The sequence below is a fragment of the Triticum dicoccoides genome, chromosome 3A (assembly GCF_002162155.2).
Source record: "Triticum dicoccoides isolate Atlit2015 ecotype Zavitan chromosome 3A, WEW_v2.0, whole genome shotgun sequence".
NCBI lineage: Eukaryota > Viridiplantae > Streptophyta > Magnoliopsida > Poales > Poaceae > Triticum > Triticum dicoccoides.
Genome location: NC_041384.1, coordinates 556,390,102 through 556,403,869, shown reverse-complemented (window position 1 = coordinate 556,403,869; position 13,768 = coordinate 556,390,102). Strand labels below are relative to the sequence as shown.

Here is a 13,768-nt window from a genome sequence, read left to right as displayed (position 1 = left end):
GCTTGCGTTTCATCCTTGCTTGAGCTCGCGTCAAGTGTTGTCGTAGCTCTCCGATTGCTTCCCGATCGGCCACCAAGTCTTGGAGGTCAGTTGTGGATGCCGAAGCTGATATCCCAAATGGTCGAGGAAGATACCCATATAGTGCCTCTAATGGAGTACATCCCGCTGTTGTGTGATAAGATGTGTTGTACCAATGCTCCGCTGTTGTCAACCATTTGGACCACTGGGCAGGCTTGTCATGAATCGAACACCGCAGAAAAGCCTCGAGACACTGATTGAGGCGTTCAGTCTGCCCATCTGTCTCGAGGTGTCTGGATGTGCTCATGTTGAGGATGGTATCTGAAAGTCGAAACAGTTCCTGCCAGAACGTACTTGTGAAGACCGGATCTCGGTCGGAGATGATCCTTGCTGGCATGCCATGGAGGCGGTACACTTGATCGAAGAACACGAGGGCCACCTGGTGAGCTGTGTATGGGTGCTTGAGCGGCAAAAGGTGGGCAAACTTGGTGAGCTTATCAATGACAACCAAAATCACTTTGAAGCCATTTGACTTGGGCAACCCTTCCACGAAATCCCAGCTTATAGTGTGCGACAGATGAGGGGGAATCTCATGAGGTTGAAGAAGGCCATGTTGACGACAGTGTTCCGGCTTGGCCTGCTGACACACGGTGCAGCCTTGCACAAACTCTGTAACATCTCGTTTCATCTTGGCCCAGGCAAAGAGTTTCTTGACACGTTGATATGTCGCAAGCACCCCCGAATGGCCGCCAAGTGTAGTGGCATGGAGGGACTGCATAATGTGTTGCTGAGCCAAAGGGTTTTGGCCAATCCAAATACGCCCTTTGTAGCGAAGCACACCATTATCCAATGAGTAGCCCTTGTCATTTCTCCCTGTTACTGATAGCTCAGTCAAGAGTTGCTTGGAACTGGTGTCCTCCTCATAGCCAGCAACCAGGGTTTCCATCCACGAGGGTATTACCGATGATATGGCGAGTACGGAGTGTTGCTGGTCTAGGCGGGAGAGAGCATCTGCTGCCGCATTTGTGATGCCACGCTTGTACTAGATAGTGTACTCCAATCCCATCAGTTTGACAAAGGCCTTGTGCTGGATCCCCGTGCTCAATCTTTGGTCGGCGGGATGCAAGAGAGCTTGCTGATCTGTGCGTATTATGAAATGTTGGTGTTGTAGGTACGACCTCCATTTGTCCACGGCCATCAGAATGGCGAGGCATTCCTTCTCGTATGTGTTGAGTGCTTTATTCTTTAGACAGAGCCCTTTGCTCAAGTAAGCCATTGGGTGTTCTTGTTGCATGAGGACTGCCCCGATGCCATCCTTGCATGCATCGGTCTCCAAGACAAATGTTTGCTGGAAATTGGGTACCGCCAACACCGGAGCTGCGATCATTGCCTTCTTGAGCAGCTGAAAAGTTGTTTCTACTGGTTGTGTCCACTGGAAATTTTTTCCTTTTTTAGCAGCTCTGTCAGTGGTCGACTAATCACGCCGTAATGCTGAATGAACTTCCGGTAGTACCCCGTGAGACCCAAAAACCCTCGAACAGCCCAGATAGAAGTGGGAATAGGCCAAGCCTGCACTGCCTCAACCTTTTGCCAGATCAGTTGCCACGCCCGCAGCACTGATGATGTGCCCGAGGCATTCGATCCGAGGCTGGGCGAAGGCACACTTAGAGCGCTTGATCACCAAATCGTTATCCCGAGCAGCTGTAATACTTCACGTAGGCGACGTAGGTGTTCCTCCAAGGTAGCTGTATGCACCAAAATATCATCCATAAACGCCAAAACACCATGCCTGAGCGGAGGATTGAGAACCTTGCGTATCATGCTCTGGAAGGAGTTGGGTGCACGCGAGAGGCCAAAAGGGCATTACCAGGAACTCATACAGGGCCTGGTGGGTGCGGAAGGCTGTTTTGAACACATCCTCATCGGCCACTCTTATATGATGATACCCTGAGAGAAGGTCCAGCTTGGTGAACCATTTTGCGCCTGAGATCTCGTCCAATAGCTCATCCACCACCGGCATTGGATGTTTGTTCTTGACCGATTGCATTCAGTTGGCGATAGTCCACACAGAAACGCCACGTGCCATCCTTTTTGCGCACAAGTAGCACTGGGGCAGCAAAGGGACTCGAGTTGGGGCGGATGATACCATTACGGAGCATCTCTTTGATTTGTCTTTCAATTTCATCCTTCTGCTGGGGTGTGTACCAGTATGGTCGCGCGCTTACTGGTTGTGCGCCTGGAATTAAGGGGATGGTGTGATCATCTGCTCGATGAGGTGGTAGGCTTGACGGGGCGCGGAAACGGTCCTCAAACTCCTGCAACAGGGACTGCACCTCCGGGGGAATGTTTTCCTCCTTCTCATTTATGTGCACAGCCAACAACTCTTGCTCCTGGTGAACTTGCTTGACCTGCACTGCCTGCTGGACTGCCCCACGACGTAATAACCCTTTCAATTTTCCCACGGAGACTGGCTTGCACTTGGTTGGTGTGGACCGAATCCCTTTTAGCGTAATCCGCCGGCCTTCATATGTGAACCTCATCCACTTCTTGTGCCAATGTACCCACATAGGACTGTGATTCTCGAGCCAATCAGCACCCATAATGAGATCATAACAGCCGAGAGAAAGAACTTTCATATCCTAGCAGGTGTGCCCTTGAGTCCACCACGACAGCTGGGGTTCAATAGTGGAGCTCCTCAAGGTTTCCCCGCCCGCGACAATGTAGGAGGCCGCTGGCATGGGATGAGTGGGAAGCTGAAGCTCCTCTGTCAGTTTAGCATCCACAAAAGAACAGTTGGCTCCAGAATCAATCAGAATGAGGACGTTGCGCTTGCCAATCATGCCATGCAGGCGCATGGTTCTTCTTTTGACCAGTGATGTAGTGGATCTTGAATTGGTAAGCAACATCACGTCTTCCTCTGAACTAGAATTCGACATGTGTTGCGGATCAGGAGGATCATCCAGCTGTAAGATTTCCAGTAATTCCTCCATAATGTGAAGAGGCACCTTGTCAGGGCATTTATGACCTCTTGCCCATGGTTCACCACACTTGAAACACAAGTTCTTGGCCTTGCGGTAAGCCCGTAGTGCCTCCAACTTCTCGGCCACCTTCCGCGGTTCCTTTGGTGTCGATTGGTGCTTGTTTCTGTCCCCATTATTTGATTGCTTGACAAACGATCGCTGGCTAGACTTAGAGTTGCTGCCCGCCTTGTCGTTGTCGAGCTCCACTTCCTGCAATAAGGCCAAACAACTAGCAGTATCGACATCCTTTGGTTGATGCAATATAACAGCAGTACGAATTTTAGGACGAAGGCCTACTATATATCTCTCAACAAAGAACACCTCACTAGTGTGTGGATCTGCTAGAAGGATTTGGTGTCGCAGGGTGTCAAATTTAGAAGTGTACTCATCTACCGAGCTAGTCTGATTAAGCAGTAGCAACTGGCGCATGTGGAATGTGTGCTTGTTCTTCCCCCACTTCTCCTGAACTGCAGTGCGCAGGTCGTGCCAATGCACAAACTGCCGACGTTTCTGGGCCATTTTTAGCCACAACGCTGCGTTCCCAACACAGTTGAGAGCGGCAAACTGTACTTTCATTGGCTCAGACACCCCATAGATCTCGAAATACAGTTCACAATTGTCCAGCCGCACTTGGTAATCTTCCCCATCAAATTTAGGAAAATCCATTTTGGGTGTACTGCCCAAGTGTGGCCGAGGGGGAGGATGCAAAACTCGATGCTCCTCACTGAAGGACTCCCGATCGGCGAACAGGGCGAAGGAGGGCATACCGTTGGCCGGAGGCGGATATGGGGATCGGGGATCCCCCAAAATCAACCCCCGTTGCTGGTGATGCCCGCTGTGCCCACTGGGCCGCTCCCCGCCGTGTGCGTGCACCACCACAGTCGGAGGCGTCGTGGTCGCGCTGGATGGGCTTTGGGGGCGCATCGGCGGTGACTCGAGCGCCTCCAGTCGCGTTGATGCATCCTCAGCGTGTAGCTGAAGAAGCGTCGTGGATTCGGAGAGGCTCTTCGTCGTGGAATCCATGGCCTTCATCCACGCGGCCATGCCCTTCAGCTGTTCAACGATGTCGTCGAGCTTGGCATTTGTCTCTGTGTTCTGCTGCTCCACGGTCCCCATCGCCACTGATATCTGCTGCTCGACCGCCAAAGGGCCACGCTTCTTCGGTGCCAGATCGGACACCCGATCGGCTAACCAAATCGGCGGTTCCTGCCGAGCGATGGGAATTACAGTAGGGAACGAATCCGTCGCCGACCGCACTACGGACTGATGGATCACACGTCACCGAGATGGATCGAACGACTCCTAATACCAATTGTTATGCTCCTGGATACATGAACTCGATCTAGAGAGAGTAGAAGGGGAAGGTGATCTGCGTACACAGAGATGGGAGGAGGAAAGGGGAAAAGTGTGTTGCTTCTGCTAATCGATGACCTCCTCTGTTCCAGCGAGCCCTCTATTGTCTTCGGTCTCTGCTCTCTTGTCCTTCTCGGCCCTCCAGGCCCGGTCCAGCGAGCCTTCTCGGCCCTCCAGGCCCGGTCCAGCGAGCCCCCTTCTGTCTTCAGGCTCTGCTCTCTTGTCCTTCTCGGCCCTCCAGGCCCGGTCCAGCAGCCGGGAGCGTCGTGAGGCCTTGGGCCTTCTTCCTGGGCTGGGCTGCTGCATAACAGAGATGGGTGATGAAGGGACGTATCAGGTGATACCAACACTAACATGCTCCCATTCTCACACTTCAAAAAATCAAATTAAGTGTGTCAAAAAATTCTAATTTTTTTTCACACACTTAATGGAATTCAACAAGTGATCATGCAATGAGCTCACGGAATAATGGAATCGATACACCGAATTCATGAGTTCACCTCACATAATAATTTAGACACTTCCAGTCTATCTGAGAATATGGAACTTGTTTCCACTTACAAAATGAAGGACATGATAGAGCTATATACACAACGGGCTCTCACAGGTTATAGGCCTCCAAAGAGGAGGAGGCCGTCATTCATACTCTGTAAAGCAGCAACTGGACCGACGCAAAAGCATACTGCACCACCACCAACCGGATCACGCATCCTCTTCCATCTTCTTATTGGCTAGCTGTGGTCCACCTTCATCCCAGTTCTTTCTGGAGCGCCCCTGCTCTGGCCATGATGTAAGGTTCATCTACGCAATTTACCTACACATACAGAGTAACACAGCAGCAACTAAATTTGCTGGGTTTTTCGACGTCAACTCATTTTAATATGCTCAGCCCTGACTGAGTTGGTGTGACTGCAAGTCTCACGACACTGTCCGTCCATAGCATATAGAGGCAATGTAAAGATTTTTGGCCCATTTCTCCTACAAAAGGACAACCATATGACTATATTAGACCCGTGACTGAGTTGATGTTTGAGCGAGAAAAATAGCTCTGCAGTAACAGTACGGAATAATAAATCCTGGCTGAAAATACTACCCTGTCCTCAAACATGCAATTGCAAATGCAGATCAAAACAGAACCAGATGACAGCTATTAACTTCTTAGTTAAGAACTTATCATATTACTTATGAAAATGCACTAAAGAACAAATGATATGGTCCTACCTTCACATGGTTGCTTGGGAAAGTGGATGTTCTAAGAGTTTCTTGTGTCTCGTCCGTCAATTTTCTTTTGGGAATGCTCAATATAAAAGCAGCTTGATCACCAGTGGCTGCTGTAGAAGTTATTCTATATCCATTCTCCCATCGCCGGTGAATACCTTCACTAGGATAAAGAAAATCCAATTCTACCACCTGCATTACATATCAGAGGAATGAAGTGGCAATAATATTATTTTGAACAACGGGATTGTATAATTCACATTTAACTAATGGACAATTTTTAATCAATTGCTAATTACCTGTTCAGAATATCCAGAATTCCTTGACATAACTACACCCCAGCGGGTCCCTGCTGTAGTCATTGATGTAACATGAAATCCTTCTTTCCATTTCTTGTTGATCCACTTGAAGGGGAACGATTCACTGACTTTGTAAGACTGTTGAGTGTAAGGGGTTCCTAGAAAGAGTAAATGACCAGTCTCGATTAACCCCACTAATAGCTAATATCAACAACAAGGAACACTTGAACTGGAAAACAGGGCATTCAATATATTGACAAAACAGTCAGCTCTCTACCATTGAATGGAAACACTAGCAAAATTTTAGGAAGCAGATGCAGGACAAATACTTGAATATGGATTGACCTTTCCAAATAAATATAATAAATGATAACCATTTGGCAAAACAATAAATTCAACAAACCTTTTGACATGACCACCAAGGAACTTCCGTTTGTTGCTCCTGCTATGGCACTGATGTAGTAGTTATTTTCCCACTGCTCCATAATCCAGTCCTGGAGTACATCAAATTGGCAACTTAGGAACCCGAAATAAGAAAGCAGAATGCTCAAGAGTCATTAATATACCTTATGAAGGAATATTGGCGAAAGTTCGTAAACTTGGGATGTGAACCCAGTTCCAGCGTCCATAATAAGGGCCCACAGATTTGCTGAAGATGCTACCGAACTAATAAACAATCCATCTTCATTCCCTTTCTCTATGTGTTGATGAAGTCGGGCTTCTGCTACATTGTAATGGTATCTGAGAGGGAGAATAACAAGGACGTTACTGGAAGGGGGCACTTCGAAAACCATGGCTTATGACTAGATAAGTAGCTGGAAACAATATAATGTGCTTGACTGCTATTTCTTAGTAGCGCAATTGTGCAAATGTATTATCCACCAAACCTTGACATGAAGATCATAAAAACTCGCAAAAAATCTTGTCTGAAATAAGTACAAGCTTGCCAAGTTGAGTATAATCATGTGCATCACGTGGCTACTCTGAAGTTGGAACTATTTACAAACAAATTTCAGGTTATCCATCACACACAAAATGCTAAAAAGTAGAACAGATTGTGGCAACTGGCGAGTGAAGACTCATAACATGTGCAACCTATAAAGCCATGATATACTGTGTTACCTCTGTTTCATGGGCCTCTTAGCATTATATACTGAAATCCACTGATTTGCTGGGCTTCCCAGTCGAACTTTCTTCCTCGGTTGTTCATCTTCTTCATGACTTCCTCTTCCTCGTTTTTGTCCAGCCTACATATGAAAAGTAACCAAAGGTCAAACTAAACAAGCTCCTTCAATGAGTAATGCATCAACTAAGATTGTAGGACGGGTATGAAATCAGATCTATAAAAACAAACCTTTAGAGCACCATCGATTCTAATAGGCCTCAAATGCTGGGGCTCAATCAATTCATCAAAGAGGGAAATCAGCTTTGGGTAGTTTGGTTCTTCATCAAATTTCATGTTTGTCACGGTTTCCAGAAAAAGTTTAAAAGGAGGTGCGCAGTAACAGCACATCAGATCTGGAGAGATAGACATTTTCTTCTTGCAAACAAGAAAGCTCTTGTTCTCCCCCTGCACATCATTTAGCAGAGGTCAAATACATATGTTCACATTACAGAGAGAGAGAGAGAGAGAGAGAGGGAGGGAGAGTCATAATGAATGGGTGTGTATGCCATCCACAATCTTAATTAGTCCCTACGTTTCAAATAATTGAAGTTTTGGGTTTGTCCTGAGTCAAACTTCATTACGTTTGATGAAGTTTATAGAAAAATATATCAACATCTACAACATCAAATTTGCATCATTAGATTCGTTATATAAATTATATATATATATATATATATATATATATATATATATACTAGTGATATTGTACTCCCACCGTCCGGAAATACATGTCAGAGAAATGGATGTATCTAGATGTATTTTAGTTTTGGATACATACATTTTTATCCATTTCTCCGACAAGTATTTTCGGACGGAGGGAGTAGATCTTAGCACATTTTTTCAGACTTGGTCAAACTTAAAAATGTTTGACTTTGGACAATCCTAGAACTTCAATTATTTCGGAACGGAGGGAGTAGGTAATAACAAATTAATTTCGCTTCACCCAACATGCATGTAAGTGGGCAGAATACATAGTCCAGGAGGTACGATCCAAACTCATTTATCCAAAGAAAAAGAAAAAACCTGATAGCCTTGCCAAGGTAATCTTCCTCTGAGTAGAAATATCAATGTATATGCTAGTGATTCCAGATCATCCCTTCTGCTACCAGTACGGCCCAAATGAGCATGCACACTAGCATATCTTATTGTGCCCCTGTCCAAAAGAAGGTAACAACTGGTCAATCACAAAACTGATTGGAAATAAAAAATGATCGATCCTTAGATAAAAACAAACCTAAAAATATCAGGCCTCTGATCGTAGTCAACATGTTGTCCAGATGATGTTTCCTTCCATCTCGATGCTGGCAGTTCAAATGGTAGGAGTCAGTACTTGCTTATATTAGGTAATAGTATACAGTTAAGGCGGAGAATGCTATGCAGAATCCTTATCTGTTGTGTGTGAAAATTTACTCAACTACTGGCAAAGAATAATGAATTATCTATCACAAGAAATTTGCTATGACATACCTAACCCAAGGTCAATCAAAAAAAGCTTCTTCTCATCAGGTGATCCAGGTTGTCCGAGTAGAAAATTCTCTGGCTTAACGTCTCCATGAACAAACCTGCAAAATATTTCAATAGAAAATATATAAATCTGGAAAGCTGCATCTCAAAGCCAATTCAGTAGGACACTGGTTACCCCTTTGCATGAAGTTTTTCCAGGATAGATATAGCCTCTACAGCGATGCAAGCAACCATACTTGGAGTCATCCTGATCCAAACATTAGTTATCACTCAGCTGTTCTAATTTAAAAACAGATATGACAGGAACACAAATCAAATAAGTGTATCCATCTTACGTTTGCCCTAGAGAATTCCAAACATCCCAAAGGCTAGGGCCTAGTATATCCATTACCTGAAACAGCAATATAATTCAGTTTGTGGTAACAATAGAACTTTCTCAAACGAATTAGATGGCGTTTATATAACTAACCAGCACATAATAGTCCCCTTGACGGCCTTTGTAGTGAACCCACGGTATACCATAACATCCGTTCAGAGAGCTTAAAAAATGCACACAAAAACATCAGAATTAGTGGGGAAGTAGTTTGGTGGGGCAAATAATAAGATTGGTTCTTCTAAGCGGTGAGCAGCGACGATAAGAAAGCCTTCTTTATATTTCAATAGATTAGAATACTGCCAAATCAATTTTAAAAACTACAAATGACAAGTTAGCAGTGTACTAATAAGCATTCACTCTTTGGTGCCCTGGGTTATATACAAAATTTAGTGCAATTACGTGATGACAAAAGAAAATCTTGGATCCAAAAGATAACTGAGGATCTTATAATACGCAAAAGAGAAAAAACATTTCATGGTACAGTTATGTATAACTCCCATGATTTCCAATATTCTTTTGTAAGAAGATAGACGCGTTAGCTTATTATAATGTAATTACCTATAAACCTGCCACTCATATGGAGGGCCATAATTGCACCCCTTACTGTTGCGGTGCTCAAATTTCAAAGCAACCTGCAATGAGAAGACAACGCTCTTACCATCATTATATTCAAATAGCAATTTTGAAGACAAAAGGAAAAGCAGTAAAGATAAACCTCATAAGCATCTGGTCCAGTGCGCTCTGTTCCACCAGACACTCTTCTGCCAACATAAACCTGCCCAAAACCACCCTTGCCCAATTTCCTCTCTACCTTGTATTGTGGAGAATGGCCTACTTGAACCTGTAAATGGTAAAAAGAAAACATATTTTACTGGGTGACTTGCATTTCAAATTTGCCATTACCCATAAAAATTTTTGGTTCATTTAAATTGCGAACTTGTAATACACAAAGAAAACTTCAGACGAGCTTTAGGGTATGTTTGATTTTAGCCCAAGTTTGCCCTACCACATACTTGGCTAGCCAGAATTTTCGTCAAACTTTTCCTTGCCCATGACTTGGCCAACATTGGCAAGCAAAATGAACTGGAGTTGTCATAGAGGGAATTTGGAAAGCCCTTGGCAACTCTAGTTCGTTTTGCTTGCCAATGTTGGCATCCAAATGATAAGATTATCTTGTTATAAATGAAACATGGTTCAGGTACAGTGTGATTTCAGAAAAATGTAAATGCCTGCCTGTCTGCCAGAATGCAAGGTATATACATTAGACAGAGATTTTAAAAACAAGGATAAGCTTGAATGTGCATGTCATAATTTATTACTAGATGCAAAAAAAGGTGATACTCAAGTTTTAGAGTGCTCTAGAAGTGGATGATGGATATGGGTTGCCTATCCTTCATATTTACGACATTTGAGGGAGTTTCCAGCTCAGGCCAGCAAGCCTCTGGAACCTTAAGCTTCCCAGAAGAGGTTGCAGCTTCTCGAGCCCCTCAGGCCATTTCCAACGCACAGGCGCTTGTTTGGACGCTAGAGGGATTTTTCCCCACAAAATTATGTTAGCGTCGATCGTGGAGTCTTGAATTCCAACGCTGATCGCAAATTATAAGTGCTACATGGTAACGGTAGCGCCTGCCCCTCCATTAAAATCTGAGTAAGTTAAGGCAAAGCAGATTTTAAAGGATATTGTTAGCGTCGCTGCTAGTGCCCGCCTCTGATTAATTAGCTCATGCAAAAAAAGGTGGTGCGCCCGATGGCTAATTTTGAGTTGGCGCGAGAAGATTTCCCAGCATCAGGTGGGAAACAGGATAAACTAGCAGGATCTCAATCCTGGCGTCCGCTGTTAGCGCCTGCATTGTAGATGGCCTCAGAAGACAAAGCCGAACTGTATGGAGAAGAGAAGAAAAGGCCCCCTCTGTATGGAAAACCTTAAGCACTTCTCTATATTGACTCAGCTCTTAGCTTTTGATAGATCTCATGAATTTGGATATGAAATATCTCGCTGGATCTGTCCTATTAATGCATCCAACCAAATAAGTTTTGTCCTGTTACAAGCAGTCCACCTAAATTTTTTCCTTTAGTTACATTCGCCCAGTTGGGCCAACGCTTTAAAATAGCAGATTCACTTGCATCTAAACAAAACCTGGGTTATATTAAACTATGCCTGGGTTCAAATTAGTACTGTTTTACTTCAATGCATGTGAACCTACGGTGTTAAAGAAAGAGCAGCTTGCATGATATAAAGCCAATGTTGAAGTTTGAAGCAGCTAGTTGTTGTACTGACATACTAGGTGATAGTTGAGGAAAATGTCACCTCCATGTAAGCATCTTGGGTTATCTACTGAGAAATTCAATCTGATTTATCATTCAAAAGAAACCCCAGACAGAACATAATTGCAGGCTGATGAACCTGCCCTGACAGCAGGGCACTTAGTTGCCACAATTAATTACTCCCACCATCCGTTTATTTAGGGCCCAACCCCAAATTTCATTTTCTGGATTTTTTAGGTCTAATTTCACAAGCACTATTACTGCTCCATCTTTCATGGCGCACATTCCCTCCCATCCCCTCTTCATATGGAATGTGTAATTAATGTTAGCATGCAGACTTTAGCAATCCTTGATTTTGATTGGGCATGCAGGGTAGAAAAGGAAGGAGAGGAAAATCTCATGCAAGGCATGCCCAACATGCACCACGGTGTTAGCGCAAAGAATTAACACAGTGGGAGGCGAGCAGCTTAGCGCATTAATCAGATGCTTCGCATGAGGTTTTCATAGTACCCAAAACAAGGCTGCCGAGGGGAATTGAGGGAATCAGTTGGCCAAATTATAATCCCTATATAATTGCTCCAACTTTCTTGCTATACACTGGTATGCAAGACTTGAAAAGTTGGTCCTAAATAAACGGATGGAGGGAGCAGAACATGCGTCCCCGATGGATCCAATTAACTACTACTATTTCCTACTATTCAGGTACCTGATATTAAGGTAGAGAACTCTTCTCACATGAAAAAAGATACCCGTCATTTCTAATGGTGTTCACAACGAAAATAATAACTCATCCGTGATTTTCTCTTCCTCCACATGGATCAGCACGCTTTCGTTGCAATTTAGAAACAGATATAACCAGAGCTAAGAAATGCAAGTATCAATATCAGCATACAATTGGCTGGTTCTCATGGAGCAATAGAAAAATTACAAGTAATGCCAAAATAAGTGCGAGGACAAGGAAAATGTCATTGATTTTTTTTCCAATTACATCTTGTTTTACGGTCTTCACTACCTTATAAATGGGAGTGGGCAAGGCACAGTTCGTCCACACATCCCATCTCCCTTTCCACACCTTACTTTAAAAATCTCTAAGCTAAATAAATGAAACACCGTGAAGCATGACACGGAGCACGGAGGTGTATGCCAGCATAGAGTGCGGCGGGCGTAGGTAAAGTCTGAGGCGGGCAATTATATAATTTTTTAGGTAGCAAAGCAAGTGCATTAGCTAGTTATTCTACATATTTTAGTCCAAAATTCCAACACAAATAGCTCCATATGAATTACCATTACAGACATAACTCTTTTTTTTGGGAACCGTTTATAGACATAACTGATAAAGCTGTATTATGATAGGATAGGCCACGTCAAACCACGACAAAGTATAAGATTTGTCGTTATCTTCTAAACCCTGACACCACAAGGAGAGCAGCAAATCAAAACACACAAAATAGTATGAGCCATAGTGCATTCGAACAAATACCTTCTCTGGGACTGGAGATGCATCATCTTCACCACCACCGATCTTGTCAGGACTCACGCCATCCATCTTGACAGCCTTATCAGCAAATTCCTCAATGCGCTGTGGACCACCCACAGCACCTCCACCAACACCAGCTCCAGGAAGAACCTCAAAAGGCTGGTCTGGATCCAAGTCAATCACAGGAACACCTCTCCCTCTTCCTCCTGCCCTTCCCCTTCCTCGCCCTCCACCTCTCCCACCCCTTCCTCTGCCACGCCTTCCTGCCACCGTAGGCGCTGCCACTGGCAAGTTCTCTGCTGGGTCCTGTACGTCGAGATCCTCAACCTTCCTCGACTTCAACCGGGATTGTCGGACTCCACTACGCAACTCTGGCATCCTTTCTCCCCATGCACTTCCTACCACATACTAATCTGCCACACGAAATCAACAAGAGCATGGGTTAGCACAAACATACTACATTCTACCAGCGAGCAATCAAACATAAATTACTGCTCAAAACATGAAATCCCACATCCAGGATAAAAAATATATTTATCTAGCCCGCAGAAAAGCAGTTCTCCTTTCTACTACTCCATAACCATCCAGAACACCTGCACAAGGTCACGGCCCTTGTTCTTCTACGGCCACAAATCTAGGATTCGGCAACTGAGGTTCCCCAAACAGTCCTCATCCCCAAATCCTATCCCGATCTCCTCGACACAGATTTCTCTCACCAGAACCGATCAAAACCTGGACCCAGCACCCACACACGCGTCGCCGCGTCATCGGGACGAACCCGATCGTCCCCGAAAACCCGTAGCCCAAGCCAGCCGCCGCCACAGGAACACGCGCAGTAACCCAAATTTGCGCCAACGAGACGGGGAGATCGGCGGGCGCCGGAACGACCGCCTCGCGATCGGACGCGACGGGCCGGAAGATCGCTCTACCAGGAGGCGATCGCCCGCGCCCGCAGCCGCCGCCGCCGACCCGGGAGGCAATCGGCGACGCGCGCGGCACCCGGCGATCGGGGCGAGGGGGAGAAGGCGGGGACGGGAAGGTACGGAGTGCGGGACCCGGCGCTCACCTTGGGGGTGGAGACCGTGCGGCGGCGGCGGCGGCGAAGAGGAGGAG

General features: G+C 45.3%; 1 protein-coding gene across 1 annotated transcript; it reads right to left on the bottom strand.

The window, feature by feature from the left end:
• Positions 1 to 4,833: 4,833 nt before the first annotated feature.
• Positions 4,834 to 13,768, bottom strand: LOC119269163 (casein kinase 1-like protein HD16). Its single transcript, XM_037550936.1, has 17 exons — positions 13,722 to 13,768; positions 12,659 to 13,068; positions 9,629 to 9,754; positions 9,472 to 9,545; positions 9,007 to 9,076; positions 8,873 to 8,928; positions 8,713 to 8,784; positions 8,541 to 8,635; positions 8,308 to 8,374; positions 8,097 to 8,226; positions 7,263 to 7,478; positions 7,031 to 7,155; positions 6,475 to 6,649; positions 6,312 to 6,402; positions 5,909 to 6,066; positions 5,613 to 5,801; positions 4,834 to 5,369 (listed from the first exon to the last, which is right to left on the bottom strand). The coding sequence occupies exons 2-17, from the start codon at positions 13,031 to 13,033 to the stop codon at positions 5,310 to 5,312; spliced, it is 2,079 nt and encodes a 692-aa protein (XP_037406833.1). The 5' UTR covers positions 13,034 to 13,068; positions 13,722 to 13,768; the 3' UTR covers positions 4,834 to 5,309.

Coding starts and splice junctions, on each gene's coding strand:
- LOC119269163 (XM_037550936.1), bottom strand. CDS start 13,033: ATGCCAGAGTTGCGTAGTGGAGTCCGACAATCCCGGTTGAAGTCGAGG. Junction 9,077..9,471: donor TATGAGTGGCAGGTTTATAG/GTAATTACATTA, acceptor GCATTTTTTAAG/CTCTCTGAACGGATGTTATG. Junction 8,636..8,712: donor GAAAAACTTCATGCAAAGGG/GTAACCAGTGTC, acceptor AATATTTTGCAG/GTTTGTTCATGGAGACGTTA.